The 27,505-nt window shown below is 57.0% G+C and overlaps 1 protein-coding gene across 1 annotated transcript in view; it reads right to left on the minus strand.

Moving 5' to 3' along the window:
• Window positions 1-3,890: 3,890 nt before the first annotated feature.
• The window catches only part of LOC119098735 (protein Skeletor, isoforms B/C-like), a 40,701-nt gene continuing 17,086 nt past the window's right edge, over window positions 3,891-27,505 (minus strand). The window contains 12 exon segments of the mRNA XM_037221749.1: window positions 3,891-4,836; window positions 5,539-5,650; window positions 8,893-8,953; window positions 9,324-9,548; window positions 9,964-10,374; window positions 10,376-10,456; window positions 10,458-10,583; window positions 10,959-11,143; window positions 12,492-12,591; window positions 20,831-21,093; window positions 23,206-23,374; window positions 26,661-26,769. Of these exon segments, the coding sequence (XP_037077644.1) occupies window positions 5,562-5,650; window positions 8,893-8,953; window positions 9,324-9,548; window positions 9,964-10,374; window positions 10,376-10,456; window positions 10,458-10,583; window positions 10,959-11,143; window positions 12,492-12,591; window positions 20,831-21,093; window positions 23,206-23,374; window positions 26,661-26,769 (1,819 nt within the window). The 3' untranslated portion in view covers window positions 3,891-4,836; window positions 5,539-5,561.

Here is a 27,505-nt window from a genome sequence, read left to right on the forward strand (position 1 = left end):
TCATCAGCACGCGCAGCGAGCCTGCCACCTCCACGTGCAGCCGCACGTCCGGGTGGCGCAGCAGCGCCAGCAGCGGCGGCACGGCGGCGCGCTGCCGCAGCGGCGCCTGCGGTAGCACGGCCGCCAGCAGCCGACATGCCACCAGCTGCGCCGCCGTCTCGGTCGACTCGGTCAGCTGACACATGAAGTCGGCCAGCTGGTCGACGTAGCGCCGGTTGCCGGCGTGCAGCTGCAGTAGCAGGCGCTCGACGCGGTCGGCGACAGCGGGTGTGGCCGCCGGCCGGCCCAGCAGCTCGCACAGCGCGCGCGGCCCGTCGGCGGCGGCGAACGCCTCTTTGAAGCGACGCCCGGCCGACAGCAGCGGCGCGAGCGTGCGCAGCGCGGCGTCGGCGTGCGGCGCGCGCAGCCGCGGCCGGCGCAGTGTGGCGAGCAGCGCGTCCAGCGCACCCGCCTCCAGCGCCTCGGCCGCGAACCGGTGGCACTGCTGCGAGCGCAGGAACACGCGCACGGCGGCCAGCAGCGGCGACAGCGGCACGCAGGAGACCGGCACGTCGCCGCCGCTGAAGTGCGACCCGTTAAGCCGCAGTGCGGCCACGAGGCGGGCGAGCAGCAGGCTCGCGCCGCCCACCAGGCCGGCCTCCAGGTCGGCGGCCGGGCGCGTGTCGAAGCGGCAAAGGAAGCTGGCGAGCAGGGCGGCGCGCACGTTCGAGCCGCCCTCGTCCCAGATCTTGGTGACGCGGCGCAGGTCATCCTCGCAGGTCAGCGGGGTGGCGAACAGCCCGACACCGGGCGGCGAGGCGTCGTCGGCCGCCATCGAGGCGCCGCTAGAGGTCGGTCGGTGCTGGGAGGGTGCAGCCTGAATGTGGGATGGAGAGGTGGGAGTCTACGACATGCCGACTGCGCGCGACTGAGGTTTCCGTCGGACGCGGTCGTGCGCTCAAAACGCACTATTTGGCCATCGTCCAATTGGCATGGAAGCGGAAAGCGAGATATTAAGCGGAACAAACCGTGGAAACAAACCGATCAGTAGGCGCATGTTTGAAAGCTTGTCCGCATATAATTAATTGTGGTTATTCACGCGCGATCTTACTTTCCGTACTTCCGCTGCCTGACGCTCCAAGCACTCCGTCGGGTCTCGCCCCGTTTCTTGCCTCGTTTTTAGCTAAAAGACCTTTGTTGCTCCACTCCACCCGTGAGCTCGTATTCTGATGACCGAGCTCTTGCTATGATAATAGATGGTTATTATGCTGACAATACTGGAGATGCGGACAAAATGACCGTTTCTATTGACGCACCCTTAAGTGTAAACGACTGACCTATTCTGACCATAATCGACTGTCGATGTATCAGGAAGTTTGCTAGCCACTCGTTGGTTGGGGACGCCTGATAATGCCGTTGAAGTAGTGCTTTGTGCGATGATGACAGCCATTTATTGTCAGAATGATAAGTCAAAAATCACCATGTCGCGTAAAATCATAAATGTCACCATCATAAGAACAAGATCTCTAGGTCTTCCTTGCTTGTACCCGGTGTAATTACGCCCGTTTCATGCTATATGTCGGAGTTATTCACAGTGCACGCCATGCGCTGAAGCGTGCTTCTGCAGCGGCCTTGGTAAAGATCATTGTCGCTTTGGTTGGCATTGAGATGCCACTTTAAAGCCCCCAGTCCCGCAATATGCGAGTTAAAGCAGCTGAAAAGTGGTACTTCTAACCCGTAACAGCTGACAACGGCCCTCGACAGATCCTGCGCCCATCATGGCGACGGCGGTCGCGACAACTGCAATTTGTCGCGGGCTGGGTATACACTGTGTGGTCACCAAGAAAGGGAGAAGTGTAGTGCTGTTATAAAATGCTGGCAGCGTAGTTTTGACTCGAAAATAATGAAAATCGATGTCCTTGTCATACTCTGATGGTGCTACAGCGGCACCACCCAGTGATATGAGGCGTAGATGTTTCTTTGGGTTCACCAGAGTATGTCCATGAGATGGACCCCAACGGTGGGACGCTCCCTTCAGAGTTCCTTGCCTTTTTGTACTTTTCACCTATTAATACACGAGTCCCGTCAAACCAGACTACTCAGAGTACAGAGCACCACTTCAAAAACCGCTTAGACAAATTCTTTCGGTCTAGAAATATCATTTTTAGCTGAATTTTTGCAGGTTAGGTGATCAGTTTCGACGATGCGTACAGAACCTGACGTAGGGCAACCTCGATGGGCCCTTGTGGCTCTTTGTTGGCCAGATATCTTTATGCCTGTATGCCATTATGTCAGACGCGTGCGGTTTGATTGGTGGTATCGATTTTCTCGAAATCATTCCGAATAGCTCAAAATTTCGATTTGAGGTAGCCGACCCCGCGCTAGAAATCTCATTCGACTACCTGCCCACCACTATGAAGGTACTACATTTCATCTGCCTTGCTTTTTCCAACGCGCGTGTTCTATGAGGGTTGCGACACGCTCGTGAGTCAAAATGTTTGTGTGATCATGGCTACGAAAGCTTGTAGCACTTTGACAAAAATATATGCAAACATGAAACTATTATATCGCGAATGCAACAAAACGTAATACCATGGCTTTGATTTCTGCCCTTTTACCACGGTCGCCCCCGTCGAGGCATGCTTTAGACGTGACTAGCTTCACTAGAGTATGTTTTTGAAGCAGGCCCTAAGGGTGGGACAGCTCTAATAAGGCGAGCGGCTTTAAAGCGAAATGCATTTAAAGGAATGCGTATGCGTATGTCAAACTACGAATTTACGAACGTTAATCGGGCGAATGTCAAAGACATCAAATTCACATAGTGAAAATGTGAGTATGATTATTGCAATTTTCTGAAATGGCAAGATTGCCGACCGCAAGGAAAATGTTCAACCTAGGTCATTGACCAGCTAGTTTCGGATTGCAAATTCCAATTGCTTGTGGAAGGCTACATGTTTCTACAAGTAGTCACTCCCAGTTATATTGTTTACCGCTGAATTGCTAGCGGGCAAAAGATTCGGTGGATTATGAGTCGTCTTAAAACAAACGTTGACAACTGGGAGCGCATTAAATAAAATCTTAGTAACCACGCGTTTGACCGTACCATGCTCCGGCAGTTACATTTCAATTAAAGAACATTTCGAAAAATTTACCTTCGGCCTGAAACATCCCGGCAAATCGGCGTTCAGTACCTATACGTTTCAGCTGTCAAAATTTTGTTAGATTGACCGGGTGAAAAGCATGCCGGTAAATTGGCATTCGACTTTTAGTATTCCGTCTTTGTTGGCACGGCGACGAAGACAAATCGAGAAAACGGCATGCAAGTGAACGTTTTCGACAAAAATACACTCGGTCAGATGGACACCATTCGAATTATGCTTGGGACCGTAACTCAGCCGCCCGCAATCCAGCACAACTGGCGTTTAAAGTGATTGCATTGTGCCAATTGTGTCACGTGCTCCACAAATTTTCAAGCCACCAATGATAGGGTCCATAAAATATCAGCGTGTCAAGGGATGAGAAAACACTACCATGCATGCCTGCCTTCCTTCATGTGCCTTCCCTTCATAGCACGCCTTGCTCGGCATGAGCATGGTTCAGGGCATGTTCTCTGTCGTTTGCTAAATGCGTTGCCCAGGCGTAGCAAATTTGCCACAATGTTGTTACACGAGTACAGCGCATGACCGCATTAAGCAAAGCATCGATATGCATCGCATCATATCTTATCGCATCGCGATGCATCCTTATCGTCTTTTTTGTTACGGCAAGTCCTTTGGCGTTTCATATGCAGATGGTGTGCCGTGCTCACATCACCAAAACTGGAGGTGGAGTCGTTCTCATGCCGATATCAGTCACAGCGCTCGATGCGTTTTTTTCGTCCCATTTTTTTGTCGTCCCCAATCTGGCGATAGTCGATTTCATGTGTATTGTTTATTGGGTTGATACATTTTGACCGATGGAACTCCAACAAAAGTTTGCAAAAACAGCAAACTTCACATAAACACAGACTGCGAACCATGCCAAATAGCGTTTAATGTCGGCGCCATTAAGGTCATAGAGGTCATAGTTTTGCACATGCCATCAGGAAACGCGTACAGCTGTAACGACTCCGCTATGTGAGGATACCGCGTCATGCGTCCTCTAACATCGCGCTAAATATCTAGGAGGCAGTTTGCCTCACATAATGTGCGAAATGTACGATAATTTCCGTAGAGTGCGTTCTTAAATACAATAATTTATCTGATCACAGGGGCATCTCGCACAGGCTCGCCGGTTTTCACGAAGAGCTCCCGCGCACTCACACCCCGGAAACGTGTAACGATTTCGTCTCGAGCCGGATGTCAGCAAGAAGTCTCCTGCAGTTCATACAGTACGGACATGCTGTGCGTCGTCATGTGGCACTACGCATGCTCAGATCCAAGCCTGTGCAGGCAGCCTAGTCTGCAGCGCCCAGAGAACAATGAATGCCTGTCGTTCACAATGTCGCACGGAAGAAAACATTCCAGAAATGCAAGCGGTTCACACCGCTCCGTCTCGTTCGTTAGTCGTTCCCGTGCTCCGCAGTTCGTCCAGTCTCCCGTGCTCAGAGTTCGTCCAGTCTCCCGTGCCGAATCCGCTCGTTGGCTGGTCATTTCCGGCGCTTTGCGCTGTTGCAGTCTACTCACATCCACACGACACATACACACACACGCGACGACGGCCAGCTCTGGTGTCACCAGCTATCGACGTCGGCGAGAACCGCAGCTGCGCGGAGCGGCCGCCGCACGCCTGCGGCGCTGGTAGCAACACGAGACACGCGCTGTCCTTGGTTGCCCGCTATCAGAGCGGCGTTCGGATCTTCGCCGACTCATCGCGCATCTGGGAAATAGAAGGCCGCGCGTCACAAAAAAATATTCGACATCTGCGACGCACTCTACGCGCAAAGCGATGCCAGTTTTAGCTTACACGTTTGCTGCGCAGGTTTCTACTTGGCTTGCCACCCACAAACGACTTGGAAACACGTCGACACACCACACCACAAGGATGGAGCAGTACAATCCGCTCTCCTGCATGCCAACAGAGCCTACGGAGCCTCTCTAAACGCGCCGCCACGTACCTGCGTGAAGGTGTCGCTTTTGTCTAGCCTCGACAGCTCAGAACGCGCCGCCACGTACCTGCGTGAAGGTGCCGCTGTTGTCTAGTCTCGACGGCTCTGAACGCGCCGCCACGTACCTGCGTGCAGGTGCCGCTTTTGTCTAGCTTCGACGGCTCTAAACACGCCGCCACGTACCTGCGTGCAGGTGCCGCTTTTGTCTAGCTTCGACGGCTCCAAACGCGCCGCCACGTACCTGCGTGAAGGTGCCGCTGTTGTCTAGCCTGGACGTCTCTAAACGCGCCGCCACGTACCTGCGTGAAGGTGCCGCTGTTGTCTAGACTCGACAGCTCAGAACGCGCCGCCACGTACCTGCGTGCAGGTGCCGCTTTTGTCTAGCCTCGACGGCTCCAAACGCGCCGCCACGTACCTGCGTGAAGGCGCCGCTGTTGTTTAGCCTGGACGGCTCTAGACGCGCCGCCACGTACCTGCGTGAAGGTGCCGCTGTTGCCTAGCCTCGACGGCCGCGGAGCCTGCTGCGGCGTCCCGCATTCGGCTCCACACGTCTTCCAGAATTTCTTGTCGAGCCCCGCTTTGCGCCTAGGGCGGTAACACGCGTCACGCAACGTGTCGGTCGGCCAGCGCTTGTGTGACCACATACTGACGGCGAAGCACGCACGCGGCACGCGGAGGTGACTGTTGTATGTAACGAAGCGCGTGGGATTCTGTCGCACTTCTCTGGGGAAAGCTAGCGGCGTTATGAAACCTAGTGCGTGGAACATGGCGATAAGGTCGAATATTGCTGCCGCGTCATTGGACATGAGCTTAGAGCAGGCCACGATAAAGAAAACACGTCGGTGGTTACCACAACACATGCCTCGAAAGTATTTGTGTACAAGGAATCGATACACAACGGCATTGTAGGTGTATGTAAGAGCACATTGTTTACAAACGCGTTTTTTGGACAAGCACACACTGCAATTCAGGTTAGCCAGCATGCATGACATCAACATCGTGGGTGCGTTATGTGACGGACGTGTGGTCGAGCTCATTCAGCACAGCCGGAGATCTCACTGAAAATACCGAGCGTTCTTAACTGTCAACTCATGCAATAACATGTTAGTGTCCCTTTGTACCAGGTCCATGCCTGTCCAAATACCGTTGCATGCATGGTGGCGGTTGTTTGGAAAGCACGACCAGGGACAAGCTCGAGTTCCGGCGTCGGCTCACAAGAGTGGGTCCCGCCGGTGCTCGTGAGGGGAGCAGTGATGGGAACGACGGGTTGAGTCGCCTTGTTGTCGCACTCCTGATGCGTGCGATCTCAAACCATTGCATCTCCTCGAGAGGCCGGGACCTCAGGTTGGCGTGCCGGTGTCAGGGACAGGAGCAGCTGTTGCCATCGGTCAAAAGTAAGTGACAGTCCATCAAGGTCAAGTGAGAGTCAGGATAGTCATCAAAGTCAGATGAAGGTCGTCCAGCAGGAGGAAAGTCATAGTCAATCGAAGGCAGGCGACAGACTCATCGAAGCGGCCTGGAGTGAGCTGTGGCGGCGAAGAACGTGCTGAAGACGCCGTGGAAGGAGCCGCCAACCAGCCATGACGACCACAGGGCTGGCGAATGGCAGCGACTGAGAAGGTTCTCGCCGCCGGCGCGCAGCTAGGCGCCTACCTCGGCGGCGTCAACGCTCAGCGTGTCATCAGCGGGCTTCTCGGCCGCGGTCGCCGCTGGCCGGTACACGGGCCTGGGCGAAGGCGGCGGCGGCGGCCCCGACACGGGCCGGAAGCTAGCGCCGTCCAGCGGCGACGGCTGGAACGGCTGCCGCTCAAACATCGGCTGCATCTCGGGTACCACCGGCAGCTGCAGAAGGTGCGCGGGCCGCGCCGGCTCCTCCACCACCGGCCGCCGATACTCCGGCTCCTCCTGGTACTCCCGCTCCGCCTTGTACGCCAGCGGCTCCTGGAACTCCGGCGCCAGGTGCTCCGGTCGCGCCTCCTGATACTCGGGTCGCTGCTCGTATACCGCACCTCCGTCAAAGCTGGGTCGGTCCTCGACGTACGGCGGCCGCGGCTGGCCGTACTCGGGACGTGCCTGCTCGTCCACCCGCGGGCCGACGGCATCCGCGTCCAGGCGCGACTCAGGCACAGCCGGCGGCGGCGCGTGCTTCTCGCGGCTCACCTCGAGCACACGGTGCGGATTGCCGCGTCCGAGCGGGTGGCGGCGCCGTGTCGGGCCGCGCGCGCCGCCCAGGCCCGGGATGTAGTCGAGCAGACCGCTGAAGAACGAGGCGGGTCCGCTGAGCAGGCCGGGCCGCGCCGGCGGCCGCTGCTGGCGCCGCGGCGGCGGCGGCGGCCGACCGGCGGGTGGCCGGCCCTGCAGCCGCGGGTCCTCGTCCGGCCGGAACACCACTGCGCCTACCAGGATCTCCTGCGTGAGGTGTGGCGGTAGCGGCACCGGCTGCTCTGCCGCGGCGACGGGCGCCTCCACCTGGTACGTCGCCTCGGCCGGGGCGCCGGGTCCCTCGACGTACGGTGCCGGCTGGTCCTGCCGGTCGACCGGCGCGGACGGCCCCACCGGCACGACGGACACGGGCAGCGGGATGTTGGCCGGTCGCGGGCGGCCAAAGTCGCTGGTGTACGCCGCTGGAAACGTGCGCTCCGCCGGCGGTGCTGATCCGAAGGCACCTGAGCCCTGCTCGCCGGACTTCTTCGTCACTCGGTTGTTGACCCACCCTTCGTCGCCGCCGAGGACCTCGTTCACCTCGAACGCCAGCGGCGGGTTGTTGCGGTCGCTGTGCTTCACCGGCTTGAAGTCCGTCTCCAGCACGATGTCTGTGGCGTCGAACTGATTCCCGTGCGGCGGCGGTGGTGGCGGCGGCGGGGGTGCCTGGAAGCCCGAGTGGTCCGGCGCTTGGCTGAAGACCTTGCCGGCGTCAGCCAGCGGCCGGCCAAACACCACAGACGGCAGTGGCTGGCGCGTGGGGCGCTGCTCGCGGAGTGGTGCGGTCTCCGGCCGGCGGCGCGGTGGCGCATCCAAGGCGGGACGCGGCTCGGGCCGCGGCCGCGGCCGGCGCGGCTTGCCCGACAGAGGCCGGCGGCCGGCGGCGCCGCGTCGCGAGCCCGCCGGCCGCCGGTGCTCGCGCGGCAGCGTGCGGTCCAGGGTCGGGTCACGCGGCGCGAGCTCCGCCGCGGCCGCCGGCGCCCGCTCGCCGGCAAAGCTCTCGAACGGCGGCAGCGGCACGCCGTCGGGCGGCGGCCCGAAGAACCCGGGTCCCAGCTCGGGTGGCACGGGCACACCGTGCGGCACCACGGCCACGTTCATCGTCTCGCCGGCTGGCTGCGGCTTGGCGCGCGAACCGAAGCCGAAGCCGGGCGGCGACGGCGGCGCCTGCGGGCGCGGCAGGGCGGCGGTGGGCGGCGCCGGCACGGGCCGCGGTGGCGGCTCGCTGCCGTAGCTGGGCTCTGTGGCCGGCTCGTCAGATCGTCGCGCCAGCTCGTCGATGAACGGATCGGACTGGGGACGCGTCAGGCTGTTGGGGATCGTCTGCTCCACCAGCACGCTCTGCTGGGGCAAGCTGTCGTCGTAATAGTTCTCATCGTCGTCTGTAACAGCGGCGTGGGGCGGTTACGGGCGAGCGGAGCGCGTCCACATGTCACTCACCTCAGCACGCGTCCTGCAGACGCGTGCTCCTCCGTGTTGCCACGGGCTTTACTACGACACGTGGCCTACGTCAGCCGTCAAGCGTGGCATGTCAGCAGGCAGACCGCAGTGCGTGCGCGGGTTAGTGAGCGGCGCCGGTCGTCTAGAACCGGGCAGAGCTTTTCGAAACCGGCGCTGGGAAATACCTCCAGACTGGCAGGAATCGACGACGTTGATCTTCCAGCCCAAGTATCGGTGGGTGAAACACTGAAACACAATGGTCGCGGTGAGAGTTGGCTACCATTGCCAGCGCTTGCAGCATAGATCGTAGATATATGACCGCATTATAACGAAGTCCACGCTGATCTTTTTGTCGACCAATGTGCTGGCTTTTCCGGAAGCATGCTAAGCCGACTGCACTAGACGGCTGGACAGACCGCGCTAACGTCAAGGATAAAATAAAACTGGTTCTGTGATAAAAATATCTGATAGGCCCCACACCCAACCGAGCAGTTCTCTTCAGATGCGTTCAACATGGCCGCTCCCTCAGCCCACATTCTCCCAGCGTCCTGTTGACCACCACGCGGCAGTGGTGTCCTGTCTCCCACCCGCGGCGAGAGTGTCCTGCCGCCCTCACCTGGTAGTAGACGGTGTCTGGCGTGTTCTGGTCGGGCGTCCACTGCAGGATTCCCGGCTGGCCCTCCTCACACACCAGCTGCAGCGTGCGCTGGTAGGCGCCGAACGAGCCGTGCGCGTCGGCCGGCTCGCTGGGGTTCTCCTTCCAGGAGCAGAGACGGCCGGTGGCCGTCGGCTGGGCCTTGCCATTCCGGTCCAGAGACACGCCGGCGAACACGCGCACGTTCTGCAGAACCGGCGAGCGAGCCAGTCAACACCCGTGCGCATGTCAGGTGAGCAGGGAGTGACAGACGCCGCCGTCGTCTTTCAGACGGAAAACCGGAGAAGGGCTTCGATCTTAGAAAACTTCGAGCTGAAGGTGATGCTTTCGCGGATGGAAGAGCTATTCACGCACTTATCTGTCTGTGTCTGGTAACAGCTTTTAAGCTACACCACGTCCATCATCAAAACGCAGCTGCGCAACGCATCCATCCCCCCCGCCTCCGTGATGCATACCATCCGGGTAAACTCTTCTCGAGCCATCGCACCCTCTCGTCTTTCGCCTCCGCACCCCTATTTCGCCGCGCGCCCGTTCTTTCCCTTTTCCCTCCCACCCCCGGTTCACCACGCGCCCGTCCTTCCCCTCCCCACCCCCAACTCACCGCGCGCTCCGCCTGGCTTTTGAACTCGTAGCCACCCTCGGCGTCGTCAGTGATGTAGAACGGATGGAACTTGGCTGAGCGATCCGGGTCGAGGCCGCCCTCCACCACGAACGTGTACGTCTTGCCGCGCACCACGTTGATCTCGGGGATGAGCAGGCCGTTGATGTACCAGGCGAGGCCCCAGCCGACGCGGCCCGTGATGGCGTTGTAGCCGCGCGCGCCGCCGGTCGGTCCGATCTGCGCGTAGTACACGCGGTCCTCGGGCTCGTCGCACTTGATCGACGGGATCTTCCAGGGCTTGGCGGGAGCCGGCGTCGTCGCCGGTCGGCTGCCCGCACGGGACGAAGAGGCGGCGGCCGAGCCGCTGCCGGCCACGGCGCAGTTCCAGATCGGCGTGCGGCCGAAGTCGACTGAACAGGTCGCCCTGCGTGCGCTTGCTGTGGTAGCTGGTCTCGCCGGCCGAGTTGACGGGCCCGATGGCCCAGATCACCTGGCTGCGAGCCGTTGGTGAAGATGGCGAGGTCGTTGGCGTCGCCGCCGGCCAGCGGTCGCTGGAAGGTCAGCATCGAGAACCCGTTGATGAGCGCTGAGTTCAGCAGGCGCACGTCGTTCTTGCCGCCCTGCAGAAGAGAGGAGCAAGGTAATTGGTAGATGAGTGACAGGCGCCGCGTTTGGCCCACACCTAATACGCGATTCAGCCACCAGGGCATCGGCCAAAATTGCACTGATTGAAGTGCTTAGCACTCCCAGTGGGTGGGTTATTGTGCATAAATGCGCTCGAAACAACACAATGCTGAAGCCTTCCCTTATTGGATTGGTATCCATTGTCTACATTACGCGTGTTCCGTTTCATATTTTAACACAACTGACATTTCACGCATCTGCCACATTACTCTCCTTGAGACAGCATTTCAATACACGACGCATCACAGCCTAAGAAGACGTGGGGTTCCCTAGAGAAGCACGTATGACCGACTCGACGACACCAGACATACCCTGGTCTTGGCGTCTGGACAGGAGCCCCTGCCGCCGGCGCACTGCGCGCGCGCCTCCAGGTGGTAGTCGTGGGCGTACCCCTGCCCCGTGGCCCGGTTCAGCCAGGTGACCACCACGTCAGCGCCCAGCATCTTGCTGCGCGCGCTGTCGCCGCTCAGGCCGAACGACATGTACTGGCCGTCCTCTGTCGGCAGAGAGCACGATAAGGGTTTGGAGGGCACGCTGCAGTCGGATAGCCTGTATGGTTGATGGGATGTGAAGACGCGAGCTCATCAGATGGTCAAGTGAGTGTATTCAGCTCGTGACGGGCGCCTAGAGGCTAAGTGGGAGCTAGCACGCTATAAGCGCATCACACCAGGCACCAGCACCCCGGGGTCACCAGGCAGGCGCGGCGCTGTGACCTGGAGCGGACACCCGCCGCCGGCCGTCGTCCGCGGCGGGTGACTCCACACATTCTGCCGCGCCGCGCCGGCCCGCCCGGGTGACCTGCGACAACCTCGTGACACGTCTCAGGAAGTCGGTCAAGCCCGGGTCAGCTGGCCTGGCACGCCGGCGTGTGCCACTGACGACACGGCCCAGTGGGCGCCGAGGCTGCTGAGTCACGCCGGCACGCATGGGCGGCTGCATGACTTCGACGGAGCGTGACCGAAGGCCCGGACAGCACTGCCGCCGCGAAACGACGCGGCCCGAATGACTGGGCGGCGATTAGTGCTGGATGATTGCGCTGATTGCCCGTTACTGATTACCTTAAGCGACAGCTCTGCTGCGCGATGTAGATGGTTTGAGCCTGAGGCTTGTCTTTGATCGGTGGGGAATCAAGAGCGGAAAATTGGCAGAAGGCCAGAACATTAAACCGGGCGCCTCACTTTAACGTTAAGCTGGAAATGAACAGCAAAGACGTGTGCCAGCATGGCACCTCTCAAAACCTTGTTGAGTTACTAGATGCAAGTGTGTTTTGAAGGTAGCGCATCATTATGGGATCAAAAAGGGCTTCAGTGTTGTGTTTATGGTGTGCTCTACGCCGAGTAGAAAACAGCAGCCATATGGACCACGGGCGTACACACATAGTGACTCCATAGGTACGTGTTCCCTTTCCCTTATGCGATTGATGGCATGCATCGTTATGTGCGCAAATAAGCTCAAACACTAAAAAATCGGAGTAAAGACGTAAAAAGAAGTAGATCAAAAACGCGCGATGTTGTTTTACCCCACAAATTTTGTGCGTCTGTGGCGAGTTAACTCGGTTTTTTAATGAAAATTTGGAGTTGCGCCTCTCCCCGCCATCATGAAAGTCAGCATACGCCCCGAATATAGACATTTTAAATCCGAATACAGGACATTTCTTAATCCGAATATAGACATATATAAACAAGTGCGAGCGTTGATAAGCGCGAGATCCTCCAAACCATACGAAACTTTCATACACAAAACCGACCGTCGATAGAGCGGCGATTCCATTTCAGACCCTGACAGCAATAGCCGATCGTTTGGCGATGTCCACTAGCGCCGTTGAGCTCCGACCGGGCACTGACCTATGTTGCTGACGAGCTGCATGACGATGGATTCGCCGGCCACTGCCCAGCGCACCTCCAGGGAGGAGTCAGAGTCGAGCACCTCGCAGTTCAGCTTCGTCTGCGGCGGAGAACGGCAAACGTTAGGAGACGGGTGCTCCTGGCGTGATGGGAGGGTACGCCGGCTCGAGAGTTCGGAACAGGGGATAATGGTCTTGCGGGCTCACGCCAATGCACGGACAACGCCAATGTTAGGAAACACAGGTGCTCCTGGCGTGATGGGAGGGTACACCGGCTCGAGGGTTCGGAACAGGGGATAATGGTATTGCGGGACTCACGCCAGTGCACGAACCAAATCTCGCTGTGGTAAAGTGTCTGGTGAGTTCGTTCAGATTGTGAGTTATTGTCAGGTGAGCCGTTCAATGCGCTTTTCTTGCACATCATTGTTCCAGAGAATTGATCGGTGTGGTCAGCATTCTGGCATGTAAGTAATGATCGCTTAAAGCAATGGCTGGCACGATTATAAATGCAGCATTTGCAGTTTACACACCAGCTGCAATATCACATATATAACGGTTCGAAGGGCCGTGCCCCACGACTATTTAGACGATGTTTTGATGATGAAAATTGCAAGCAAATAAGAGGCATAAACTTCAACAGACCTGAACTTGAGACAATGATTTTGCCCAAAACCTCGCGATGCAGAGCAAAGCTCGTGGAAAGCAAACTTGACGGGATTAGTGAACCAGCGCTGATGTCACTTTACGGAACCGAACAGGATGCTGGGATGACTGATCTGTGTCACCGTGTTTCGTATTCCTTCGTGCAGTCACTGCAAGCGCTAAGAAGTAGTCATCCACTCACGCTCACAGCTTGCTAATCAACGGGTTCAGTGCCCAGATCACTGGTCAGAACGTTAACGAGCGTTAACGTTAACCTTTCACTCAATCATGCAGTCGTATGGCTACAAAAAATGCTGGTTTCGTTATGGTGTAGACCTTTCATGTTTGACACGATTCGCCAACAGTCTCACAAAATATGCGAAGAATTTGGTGTGTATCTAAACCTCACGCTATTGAACTATAAAACATCAATGACGTGCATTCTGATTAGCAATTTCCTTCCGCCTATTGTTCCCACGTTAACTATCCTGCCAGCATATAAACAAACGGGCGGAAACTCGGAAAGCGCGCTGGTTCTGTGAGCCACGCACGAAACCTCGCGTGCAACATCATGTCTGGTTGTCCTTGGGAGCAAGGCATCCAGTCAAACACATTGCCTTCATTGAACAAGAGGAGGCCTCGACAGTCGAGACAAATTTAAAACACATTTCGGACCGACAAATTTTTCGAGCCGCCCACGAGGAACCACATGAACGGCGCCGAGTCACAGAGTTGAGTCACGAGTTTCGGTCATGGCAACGCCGTCATACTTCCCCAAACCTCCGCACGCACTCCTACCTATCCTAAATCCGTAGTGCAAATAATCGGCACTGCTTTCCCGATTCGAGGTGAATCATCCAAACCCATCGCCTGAGGCCGAACGTCGTCCGTGCGCGCCGTAGCCGGCTCTGCGATGGACTCGCCGGGTTTGTCTGGACACGGTTCCGTGCGGTCCGCAGCCACCGCCGGCCCAGCTGACCCCTCGCAGCGCCTGCTGCACTGGCTCGCGGGGCCCAGCACCGACCTCGTGGGACGGGTAGCCCGCTGCACCGGCCTCGTGGAACGGGCAGCCTGCTGCACCGGCCCGCAGAGTCCGACACGGGCCTCGGGGGACGGGTGGCCTGCTGCACCGGCCGGCAGAGTCCGACACGGGCCTCGGGGGACGGGTGGCCTGCTGCACCGGCCCGCAGAGTTCGACACGGGCCTCGTGGGTCGGATCGCCTGCTGCACCGGCCTCGTGGGACAGGTAGCCTGCTGCACCGGCCTCGTGGGACAGGTAACCTGCCGCACCGACACGCAGAGCCCGGCACCAGCCCCCGCCCAGTGTTGGATCACTGACGCATTCGTCTGTGACTGGGAGTCTACACTGAAGGTGATCTGCCCTGCCAGGTGATTTCATCATCGTCATGGTCTTCGGATTTCGCCTCCCGTGCATATCTCAGTTTTCCAGTCTAAGACATTGCATCACATCATGAGGAACGTAGTCAAAACGCAACCCTTAAAACGACAGCTGCGCTCCACGGTTAGCATGCGTTGCTTGGGGTCTTTGGCTGACACTGAAATGACCTGAACCTACCTGCAGCGAGCGCTGTTAACCCGATCACCGGGTTTTTCCCGGCCCCGCCACCCCTAAACTTGCATGCACCGTTCTTTCCCCTGCCGTGACCGGGGCTGCACGTCCTGGTCAGCATTGTCCCGAGTCAGCTGGCGTGTCAACGGCGCGAAGGCGACCGCGCGGGCCGGACGACCGGCGCTAATTGCCGCCCGGTGAGCCGGCGAACGGCTAATCAGCACGCTGTGGCGGCGCGTGGCGGCGCCGGCTCGCTAGCCTTGTCCTACATCAGGTGCTCAGAGCTGCGTCTTTAATTGTGCTCCGTCTGAATGAGGAGCCTTGGCACCGGCGCCTCGGCCGCTGTCGACGTGGGAGCGATGGCAGGAAGTGCCCGCTTTGGCGCACGTGCAACGCTGAGGTCATCGCGGAGGGGCGTCCGACCTTCACCGGCGAACGCGAAAGTTTTGCAAGGATGATGGATGCTGAATGAGATGGGCGGATGCCAGTTGGCCCAAGGAAGCCAGTGCCGCAGGCTCTGGGATGGGCGGCGTGGCCGCTGTCGTCATGGCAACTCGTCCAGATGGCCCGTTACCGAGTGGAAGATATCGTCATGAAGCTAATCCCCTGATTCAAACGGTACTCTCGTCCAGACCACATGCCGAGACCCCCTTGATTCAAACGGTGCCATCGTTCAGGCCACATGCCTGACCCCCTTGATTCAAACGGCGCCGTCGTCCAGAACACATGCCGAGACCCAAGAAGATGAAAAACATGCTTTCATGTTACTTAATGACACCAACTGCTGAAGCCCGACAGCGGGCTGACTAATAGGCTTTGCATGGTTTGGTAATGGTACAGAATTAAGAAGCATCCCGCAAAAAGACTCAAACCGAATCAGCTTAGCTGTTCGGTCGTCCATGACTGCGACTTGAACATGACGGCAAGGACTGACAACTTGTGTCTGTCTCCGCCTCGGGTGAAAGCTCAGCGCACTGCGGCGCACAAATGTGAACATGTGAACAGAGAGCACGACATCCCACCGGGCCTTCATCTGGACACTGCGTATCCCGCTGGGACGACCGCACCGGTCGTGTCCGGCCGTCTGACCCGCGGGTCAGGGAGTGTCTGGTAAGGAGCGACTCCCGACCATGCGGCGGAGGGTCGCACCGGGCCCGTCTGAGTCACTTACCACCGGAATCCGAAGGGGTCTCTATGATTCACATGAGGTGATTCCAGCTAGAGCGGTTTATCGATTCTGGACACAGCTCTCCGCGGGTGCGGCTGGCTCATGTGGACCGCAATGGCTGATGTTGAAGGCCTCATAACGAAAGATACGGACACCAGGAGCTAACGAAGCCTACTCCAGAACAATGACATATATATATATATATATATATATATATATATATATATATATATATATATATATATATATGTATACGTATATTATATACCTAAAATACAAATCTTCCTAAACAGGGACGTAGTTTACTTATCACTTGGGGGCTTCAGGCACGCAACTGTAGGAGGAAGGTGGGCAAAATCCGGGAAAACCTGTTTGTTGTCATATTTTGGGGCAGGTCGAGTACTTTTTCACTGTTCAGCCTCCCCCCCCCCCAAGCATTTTGCGAAACTACGCCACTGTCCCTAAACAAAATAGCAAGTTCAGGGCAATATATCCCACAGAGTCCGACGCTACGTCCGTGCCAGCTCCGCCCACCCCACCGACCCGTGCCCGACCCACCAGAGGCCATGACTGCCGTCCTTCAGCACCACCTGTGCCGGCGTGAACCTTCCGCCGAGCCGACGAGCACCGCCCCCGCCCGAGGCCTCGGCTCCGCGCGCCTGGCGTCTCCATGGAGCCGGGCCCGCCGTCGGCGTCGGCGCTCGAAGGCCGACCCGCCCAATGTCGACTCGACACGGGAAGTCGCCAGAGGTCAGCCACTCAAGAGCGGAACAGCGGCGTCGAGCCGGCCGCTTCCGGCGCCTCGGCCGCGGCGCGACCGCAGCGGCGGCCCGCCGGCCTTCTGCGAGTCCCAGCAGCCAGGCAGGCGCCGGACAGCACAGTCATCATCGCGTGTCAAGTGCCAGTGTGGAGCGACGCGTTGGCTGCTGGTAATGCCGGAGCTGGGAGGTTAAATGACAGCTCTCGGTGAGATTGTGTCGATATATCTCGCAACAATCATAGTTCTCGCTGAAAATGCAGGGAACGGCGGCAATAACATGTTTCCGATGACTGCTGTGCGCTTGAATAACAGAGAAAACCTACCTTAAATAACTATTTTTTAGATGCTTGTATCCAGGCGACGAATGTTCAGACATTCCGTTCAAACTGATACGAGATCTCCCTGTTCGTCACCCTTTTGTCCTTGACGCTGCAGCGTTTCTGTGAAGGTCTGCTTTAATGTGGGCGATTTGGGGATGCCTGTGAGCTTAAGTGATAACGGCAATGCAGCGCCATATTCAAGCCAATGCACAGATACGAGAGACAGTTCTTGCAAGGTGACACTACAGTGGTAGGGGGTGAGTCGAAACGACTCTACATCGCACAAGTGGAAACGTGTCCATTGGTCTGCATCATTGAGTGCTAGAAATATAAAACTGCGTTAAAGTAAGAGACATCCCTGGCTGTAGAAATCATGCATTCTTGGCAGCCGACCATCCAAGTCATCAAAGGCTGCGCCCGATCTAAGCAATACATCACGTACGGTTTATATTTGTCTGAAATGTGGAGACTACGCTACTTAAGGGAATGTATTCAGCCGTAGTAGGGCAAACACATGAAGCTCTAACAACAGTGGAATCGTTTCCAGGGAATGACGTGACACAGCCGGAACTGTAGTCAACCCAGACACCGGAAAACCCGGTGAACTGGTCTCGCAGGCAGTTCGGCAAAGGCTGGGTTCGTCTTCCGTGTGGAAAATGAAAGCACACCCAAACGAGTTTTGCAATAGTGTTGCAAAATAATTAAAAAATACGCCCGAAACATTGAGAAAACGATCGATGTTCTATGTTGTCCAAGGGGCTACACTTCTTCGTCCAAAGCTTTCACCAAATCCTTGGACATCTCCCGCTATTATTGATGTCACGTCAGACGGCAAGACGTGGGAGACTTCCTGAAATGTCTGTAAATAATCGTGCGGATCGCAAATTGCATCGGACCAGTGATTTTGAACCATGATTTAGCTGAATTGAAAAGTGCACCAAAGCGCGTTGCCGCATGCATATTTCATCCACGGTTTTTTCATTCATGGTTTTTCATTCATTCATATTTCATTTCGCATCATGGTTGGCTTGATTTACAACATATTTCAATTACTGTGGGGTTGCGCAAAATTTAATAACTGCACGTGGCATAACAGGCGAGTTTCCCAGGAAAGCTGCGTTTTTAGCACGAGCGGTCTCTCGACATTGACCGGCACGTTGCCCAGACTAACTGCCATAGCAGGCGGTGACCGCCAAAGTATTTGCTTTCGCCTGACCTGCACCATTGTATCTTTTGATCCTGGCATTGGCACAATAGGAGGCCTCCAGCTCTTCTCAAGTTGTCGTTTGATTGTGGCGCGATGCTGTTTTTCACCCGAATACAATGAGACATTCAGGGATTTCTCCACACGACTCAAAGTTAGCCCACTAGCAAACGGCAGGATCGCACCGAGACGTTCATGCTAAGACCTTGGCTGGCTTTCAGCCTGCGGGCGAGCTCCGACCGCTGGCAATGGCTGAGCTCCGCGGTCTTCCAGCAGATAACCCGGCCACAGCCGGAGCTCCGCAGAGAGGCGGGCTGCCTACGGGCCGCTCTCTAGCAGTCATCGGGGAGCCTCGCAGAGAGGCGGGCTGCCTACGGGCCGCTCTCCAGCAGTCATCGGGGAGCTTCGCAGAGAGGCGGGCTACCTACGGGCCGCTCTCCAGCAGTCATCGGGGAGCTCCGCAGACAGACGGGCTGCCTACGGGCCGCTCTCTAGCAGTCATCGGGGAGCTTCGCAGACAGGCGGGCTACCTACGGGCCGCTCTCCAGCAGTCATAGGGGAGCTTCGCAGACAGGCGGGCTACCTACGGGCCGCTCTCCAGCAGTCATCGGGGAGCTCCGCAGACAGGCGGGCTGCCTACGGGCCGTGTCCGTTGATGCCCAGGGTCAGTGCCGCATAGGAAACGCGCTTTAGCCAGTCGTTCACCTTCACAACTGGCACGCAAACAATGGAATGCATTTCAAAGAGATAACAGGCCTTGTCAACCAGCCAGGACGTGAGAAAATAATGAACAACAGGGTAATGGAAGAGGAGAGGCGAGGAGAGTGGAAGGCGGGAAGAAAAAGAGAGAGAGTGAGGGAGGGATAAACAGAGCAGATATAATAGAGAATAAATCAAGGAACGACCTTAGAGAATGAAATGGGCCAGACAATTGCACAGCAGTGAAACAAGAGCCTGAGAGATCCAGCCGTCAGTGACACAGCCGGGCATTTCGAGAGGTTTGAGCGGGCTCAAGGCCTTGCCCGAAGCGCTGGCCGGGTTGGAGAAGCCACAGCGCGACAGCCGAGCGATGGCGACCGGGACGGGGCGGACAAGATCCAACCGCCGAGCGACGCCCGCCCGACGGGGGACAACCGTCGAGCACCTGAGTCGGCCGTCGCTAATCCCACCGCGCGCTGGAAATGTGCCAAGGTGGACACGTGAGCAACGACCCCTGCGGGCGCCGTCCACGCCCAGCGCCGGCTCGACCTCGGCGGCCATTGCCGCTCGGAGATCCGCCGGGTGACAGGCTGTTGAGCAGCACACCGCCGCTCCGGCAGGCGGGCAGCCCCTGCTGGCGCCGCCGTGTTCTCAGATGCACGGGGGAGTCAGCACGGGGGGGGGGGGGGCGGCCAGGCATAGGAAACTCATCCGGTCGGCGGCCGCTCGACCACTGGGAAAGGATAGCGGTTCTGATCTGAAAGCATGGCATGGTCGCCAGTGGGATGTGGAGTGGCCGTCGCTGCCCTAGGTCGGTGGAGAGGCGGGTTTGGCTTGCTGACATCGATCGGCCAGCGCCCCCCTCCCCCCGCGCCAGGTCGCTTTCCAACGGGGGAGCGCCACCAGCCCAGCACGCCGCTTTGGCTGGCAGCCGTCTGCGAGACGATGCCCAGGCTGCTGGCGGCTCGGTCCGCCCAGCCCGCCGCCCTGCTGGTCTCCCGTCGCCTCCGCGGCCGGGCCACAGCCGAACGGTGTCGGCCGGCGCCGGCGGGCAGCAGCGCCGGTCACAGCGGCGCCCTCAACGCCCGGAGGGTGAGCGCGCTCTGGAGAGGTTCGGTCGGTCGGCACGACACCGACGAGGCACAAGGGCCCGGATGGGGAGGCTCGGCCGGTCGGCACGACACCGACGAGGCACAGGGGCCCGGATGGGGAGGCTCGGTCGGAGGGGACGGACGCTTCCTGCTCTGTGGTAATCACGTCCAGCCCGAGTCGTGCATGAGCGCGGCCGCGTGGGCGCCTGCACCGGGATGGGGTGAGTGGTGCCAGGAGGGGGGGGGGGGGGGGAGATGAACTGCAAGCGAATCACCTCATCGGCTTAGTATCCGGATGCAGGGGTTAAAGCGAGGGTCTTTGGCGATGCTGACTTTTTGATGACAAGCGCAAGGAATGCAGGCGCTGTTGTACGGTTTTAGAGACTGGAGGGCGACAGAAACTTCCAACATCATTTAACATCATTTCGCACGCGGTGGTACTTTCTCGCCGTGATGCTGAAGGCGAGGGGGTCGATGAGCTACCGCCATCGAAGGCCTTACCCTAAGTAGGGGATCAATGCAGAGCCAGGTGATCTAGATACAGGTCTACAGACACGTAAGCGCAAGGTAAGACTCGGACCGCTCGCGTGATTTGGCTCAACCGACGAATGCAAATAAGCTGGGAAATGACCAGACCGGATCAGAACCGGCAAGGTAACCATGACTTGGCACTGCACAGCAAGGATAAGACCCCTCTGCGTTTCGTGTAGTGCAAACGCCGGATTAAGAGTCATTCAACTGGTATCAAATTTGTTGGAACGTGCGTTCGAAGCGCACAAAAAATCGCTTCAGCCTTCCTTTTTGGGTTAGCGGAAATATTGATGTACAAGCCATGTGGACAGCCGAAAGAGCAGCTGCAGCACCGACCCCGGCGGGCTGGACTCACCTGAGGCCGGACTCCGAGCATCTTCAGGCTGGGCGGCACGTTCAGTGAGGCCTTGTTGATCCTGACGTGGCCGAAGTCGGCGAAGAAGTCCTCGCACCAGATGCTGAGGTAGTCGATGTCGAACACGGTCAGGTCGCCGGGCAGCGTGATGACCACCGTCTTGCGGTCGTAGCGGCGCAGCGGCTGCTTCGAGCCGTTCTCGTCGGCCACGGCTGTGCCGTCTGGTGAAGGCTTGGGGCCCTTGCCCACCCAGAAGTGAGCGTCTGCCGGCCACACGCCGAGGTCAGACGCGTCGCAGTGTGAGACGGTGAACTAGATCTAATTGAACGCACCTTGTCGCTCCGCATGGGAGTTCGGGATACAAGTATTGCACACGTCTCAAACTCATTTTGCACGCAAATGCACAGCACACAACGAATGTCTGTAGGCGAAAGAAAAGCACAACAGTACTTGCGCAGAAAACAAGCCAAAAGTAAATATTTCCAACTTTCGACCGTTTTCACGCACCAACACCTGTCATAAGCAGCAGTTGCGCCTGCGTGCCGGCAGTTCAAGGCCGTAAAATGGAGGCGTGGTCTAACAAGCTTGTTGGTGGATGCGGTACCGGTAGGGCAGCGGTAAGTAGTACCAACAAGCCTGTCTGTGGATGTGGTACCGGTAGGGCAACGGTAAGTAGTACCAACAAGCCTGTTGGTGGATGCGGTACCGGTAGGGCAGCGGTAAGTAGTACCAACAAGCCTGTCGATGGATGTGGTACCGGTAGGGCAGCGGTAAGTAAGGGTGAACAACATGGGTCAGTAGGTGCATAGGTTTTGGAAGTTTTTTCAAACCTATACCGACGGCGCAGTAACGTATGATGGGACGAGGGGGCAAACCGGTGTTTTATGCACAATTCCTGCGACTCCATGTTTAAGTCCAGAAACTTATGGGAGTTTCAGCACCCAGGTGCACAGAAAGCTTTACCATGGTGGGGCCCCGTTCCGCCCGCCGTCGGGCTGCCTCCCTCTGCAGGCGTCGGCGGCGCGGAACAGCAACAGACCAGTCGTGCTGCGCACCCGACACGCCATATAGTCACGAGACCCTCGGGCGCCGGGAGGGCGGAGGCGGCTTTGGTAGTCTGGAAGCGCTCGGATGAGCGGGCTCGCACGGGCGGTCGCAGGCGGGCCTGTGCGCCGGCTGGGGTTCCCCTCAAGTCCCCGGTTGAAGTCTCCTGGTGCTGTGCTTTGCTGCGGGGCGGTTATTAAAGTCGCCACGGAAGCAGTATCGGAACGATGGATCACGAGCTCCAGCTCAGGGTCACAATGACTCGACACAATCTACGCGGTATGAAGGCTGCAGCCAATCGAGACAAGTGACCAGAAAATTACCGCAGGAGAAGGTGCAGTACAGGTAATTAAAGGAAATTAAGAGGTCCATATTTCATCATGTCGTGCCTTTTGATATTCGGCAGCAACACTTATCTAGCCGTCGGCGACGACGCTCGATCGCCGGTTGGGGTAATAACAACAAGTCTTTTTTTCGGTTAAAGGTCCATTCCCACAACAATGAATTTACTTCAAACACCCGTCGAAAAAATATGTCACTAAAGTCATTAAAAGTATATATTCTATAATTGAAATGCATGTATTAATATATATATATATATATATATATATATATATATATATATATATATATGCATTTATTTACTTCCCTCGAAATTCCTTGTAACGCTTTCGAGGCTTTGCACTGCAAGATGCTAATGCAGTGACGAATTTTCGCCATGTTTATTTGAGGCGAGGGAGGGGTCGGGCGAATGCCGAACAGTAAAAATGACGAAACCCACCTAAACCTTTCCTATCCTGAAACCTATGTCCCGACGATACGCAAAAAATCGACTTTCATCACAGATTTGACCCACTTTCTTTCCAAAGTTGTTAAGCAGAGGGTGGGCTTGTGCTCAAATTGGGGAGAGGGTGGCTCCCCAACTGATAGGGAAATATATTCTTGTGTCAATTCTACCTAAGTGATAAAGCTACTCTGCGACAACTGACCAGAGTGGCCGCCGCCACGTTTCAGGTAACATTATGCCAGCGCCCGGCATCGACCCCCCCCCCCCCCATGGCCGCAGGGCATCTGGAAAGAATCGAACATCAACCATTCCTACACGTTTTCACAGGGCCGCCGGCTGAACAGGACGGGGCGAGGAGGAAAGGATATGACAGGGAGACCACATTTCCCGGAGGAGTGCATCGTCTGGGAGACCACATAGCCAGGGAGACCACATTGTCTGGGAGACCACACTGCCCGGGAGACGACACTTTCTGGATGGCCACATCGTCACGTTTCCCGGGAGACCACACTGCCCGAGAGACGACACTTTCGGCTGCACGCACCTGGCGCCGAGCCGTCGTACGAGAAGTCGGGCACGAGCAGCGTCTGCGCGTCGACGACGACGATGTCGCCCGACGACACGTCGTGCTCGAGGGTCTTGAGGCGGCCGACGCGCTGCGGGCGCGGGTAGTCGGACACCGGCCGCGGCAGCACCAGGTTGCCGAAGTCCACCTGCAGCAGCGCACGGCCGACGTCAGGTGTGACGTCACATGCGACGGCGTGGCGCGCTCGGGCTCCCGCGGCTTTCGTTCGGTTTGCTGGCTTGGATCGCATATGTCTCGTCAGGTTTACGCTCGTCGGGTGACGTCACAGCCCATGTGGTTCAGGGGCGGGGCGGTGAGAGGGCACAAGTGCTGTGCACTGGGCCATGGTCGTGCATGTGGCTTCCGGTTGCGAAGGTGAGGCGGGAATGCTGTCAGTCAGTTCTTGATCAGTCGTCAATCAGCTGTCTGTCAGTTGAATTAATGGCGTGCTTCTACTCCGCGGCTCGCGCTGAAATGGAGCAAATCCAATACGTCGCATACGGCTTTATAAGCGACCCCGTGAGTTCTTCGGGATTTTTAACGGATTTCAGAAGTGGAAACATTCGGTATTGTTTGATAACATATGCATACCGAGTATGATTAAATGAATAACACAATTGTCGACCAGAGAAAAGTCACAAGTCACTGCCAATCAATATGTGTTCTAAATCTATAACTGCCAAGCAAGTTTTGCTGACGCGTCATGGAATGCTACTAACAAGCAATGTCTTTGTATCGGTCTTGTAGCTCACGTTGATAAATTGAGCAATTATGAATACCAAATAACGCGACCATCATCGGTGTACAATCAGTATGACTGAAAGACAAGTCACACAAACGTTCCATAGAATAGGTGCGATTTTTGCATGTCTCATTGAAAAACATCCGTCCAGCAAATATACCACACCAGCCTTTCCCGGAAACCTCCAACTGCAGCTGCCAGAAAAAAAATCCCGGGAGTGGGCCGGGATTTCCCACCCGTGACTGGCACCTTTTCATCGTTATGTTCTGCTGAGACAGTGCTGATTGAACACCGAAATTTGCATAGTGTATTCAGCCTGAGACGGCTGTCTGCGACCGGCGCCGCTCGGCTGCGCAGAATTCAGCCTCGGCGGTAAATCCCCGCACATTCCGGGAGCCCGGCAGGGGGTTACCGAGCGTGACCACGCGCACAACGCCGAGCCCACGGGAAGTTACCGACCGTTTTTACGCCCCGCAGTCGTAATGTAAGTTTGATGGAAGAGCTTGATATATCCCTTTATCTTTGCTAAGGAAATGCGCCAAGGACGCACATTGTGGGGTTGTTTGCTCAGATTCTGACCGTGATAGCTTTGTTTGTAAATTCACGTCGGACAGTCCGCACCAAATGCATGGCGTCCTCTAAAGAGTAACGGTTAGCTCGAAGGTAATTCCGGGATGGCATAAAGAGGCTTTTTGAGCATCCGCGCCGCATTTTCAGCGCTTCAGGTAGATCGTTTTTATCCTGTTGAGGTGATGTTGCGACTGGATAGTGTCTTAGTGCCTGAAGATAGTGAAACTGAGCGACGAATAAAGCAGATTGCTAGACGTGTGTGGACTGAAATGCGTCAGGAGTGGCCATAAAATGGTAGCAGATTATAGCACAGAGTGGGCCAACTGGTGACGGGAGCAAGTCACGCCAGGAAAACGGGAGATGGAGCTAGACGCGTGCTATTTCATTCGAAGGGTACTAAACGAGCTTAAGTGATAAAAATGGCTTCAGTACAATTGGGAGATCGTCTCAGTGCCCCCGTGGTAGTCATTTCGTTTTTACCAGTCATGTTGGCGGAACATGGCGTTTAAGACACGCTACGGGTCCATGAATGTTTTACAAGTTCTTCACGAGCAATGTTATGCATGAACAAAACGAAACCGGCGAAGGCACTATCGCAGAAAAGTCACAAGCGCGTACATCAAACATCCCCTAAAGGAATCCCTGCCGACGGACAGCCCCCCCCCCCCTCCCCACCCCGCCCCCTGGCGGCCGCCCGGGTCAGCGTTCAGCCAGGTGCATCCCGTCTCGGAGTGTCCCGGCGACGGCAGCGCCCGTTCCGCCCTGTCCTTCACACGAAGCCTTTCATCGGCGGTCAGCCGGCGTTACCGGCCGCCCCCCCCCCCCCCCCCCCGGCTTCAGTCAGGTCCGGTGCCGAGCAGCGGTTCCCCGACCAGAGGCGGCATAACGCTCCCAAGCAGGGCGGGGCTGCGTGCCACGTTACCAGCGGAGAGCGTCGTGTGGTCTCGACTAGGTCTTGGCGTGGGACGCCGCGTGGGTGGGCGCTTCGTGACGTTCATCGCATCGCGTTTATGATTATAATCGGCTATAAAGCTGACGCAGACAGCTAGACGTGATCGCAGCGACGCTTTACAGTCGACCAGTCAACCAGCCAACCAGTCAAACAGTTAACCAGTCAACCAGCAAACCAGCCAAGTAGCCAACCAGCCAACTAGCCAACTAGCCAACTAGCCAACCAGCCAACCAGCCAATCAGCCGACTCGCCAACCAGCCAACCAGCCAACCAGCCAACCAGCCATGAAACAGATTACACCGCCTCTGGCCCACGCCGACCCTGGCCGCCGCGGGGAGGGGCGTGTCCCCACCACCCGGGCAATAGGGCACGTGTCGTGAGTAGCGACCCTCGGCCCCGCTTATTCCGTAATCCGCTCCCGCGGCGACGGGAACCCTGTGACCCTGGCGGTTACACGAGCTGGCGACACGTGTCACGCAGGGTGCGTGGCTTTGTAAGAGACGAAGGTGAGCTGTGCTTTTGGTCAGCGGCGCAACGCAGAATGTTACAGCGTGCCACGTGGGCTGGATTTTAGTGATGATTTTAATGAAAGTGGTGTCGGAAATGGGCCGGACAAAACCGGGCACTCAACGTGTATCAGGTGCTTCAGCCCGTTCTGTGAGATTGCGATGTTTTTGTTCTTGTTGCGTCTGTTGGCTCCGATCTGACCAGTGTGGCAGATGTTAACCAACGCCGACGCTTTATTGGCTGACCACGACCCTGCGTTTGGACACCGCAGTGCCGACAGGATTCCAGTGGCCTCGCGTTTGCTAACTTGCGTAACGTTTCGTGGCGGTCGGGTTTCGTTGGCTTCGCTTTGCGCGTGGGCTGGTCACCGGGGAGGTGATCCACACGAGGCCGATCGGAGGCACGGGAGGAAAGAGGCAGACTCGCCCCCTCCCCCGCCCTCCCCGGTGTCAGCAGTGGAATGTCCCACGGACAATGGCCGAGTCAAGTCCAATCCAAGTCGGGGATGGACAGGGACGTAGGAGCAGAACGTCAGCCACACGCGACACGTAGCTGATCTCCCAGTTGTGAAACCAGCTGAACTCTAACTCCGCGACGCAGCACGGCCAGAATCGAACATGAGAGGCCCGCGCGAGCACGGCGGTCGGCGACGGCTGTACGTACCGCGAAGGCGCGGCACCAGACGGACACCCACTGGACCTTGTCCAGTGTCACCCCACTGGGCAGCGTCAGCGTCACGTGCTTGTTGCGGTACGCTCCCAGCGGCTCCACGCTGTGGGCAAATACGATGCACGGGTCACATTCGTGTTGTACGGACATTGGTTACCCGGAGTGTTCGGACGGAACCGAACTGATACGATTGCTTGTGCGATTCCAGTCAAAGCACCCAGCGACTAGTGGACAAAGTTATGGCTCAGTCTTCATGATAAAACATTTATAACAGCTGGAGTAAAGAAAATATGCAACGAGGCGTTCAAGGTAAAGTCATTACAGTCGTCAGGGTACGCCAAAAATAGGTCTGCAGATAAATAGGCGTATAGCCGCGGCATGTCATCCCCTCTGACGTGACACCCTTCTCCTTGGCAGGTGCTCTCTCCTTACGTCGTGATAATTCAGTAGCGTTTTAGCCTGGGCACCTGGCATACGGAAAGCGAGATTGCGGTGGTGATGCTTCCATATAATGCAGTGTTTTAGTCCGTGGCGCAACGGCCGAACAAATGTATATAGTGACCATCTTAAAAAAACACACCCTCTCTGGTGTGGAAGTGTGGTTTAAAAAAAACCTGCTCGGGATGCGCTAGGGCCGGAAGACAATCGTTGCGATCAGAGCTCCCTGCTTATCATGTGAGAATGAAAAGTTGAGTACGAAACTGTTACCAGGAACTAAATGAGAAAAGGTCAGTTTTATAAATACCAAACTTACAGGATGCAGCATTGCACATGGTTAGACGAATGTGTACGGATGTGGATGGACCGAAGTGAAGTGAGCAATTCAATATGTGAAGCGC

This window comes from Pollicipes pollicipes, unplaced genomic scaffold, assembly GCF_011947565.3.
Source record: "Pollicipes pollicipes isolate AB1234 unplaced genomic scaffold, Ppol_2.1 Scaffold_4740;HRSCAF=5597_pilon_pilon_pilon, whole genome shotgun sequence".
In the NCBI taxonomy this organism is placed as follows: Eukaryota; Metazoa; Arthropoda; class Thecostraca; order Pollicipedomorpha; family Pollicipedidae; genus Pollicipes; species Pollicipes pollicipes.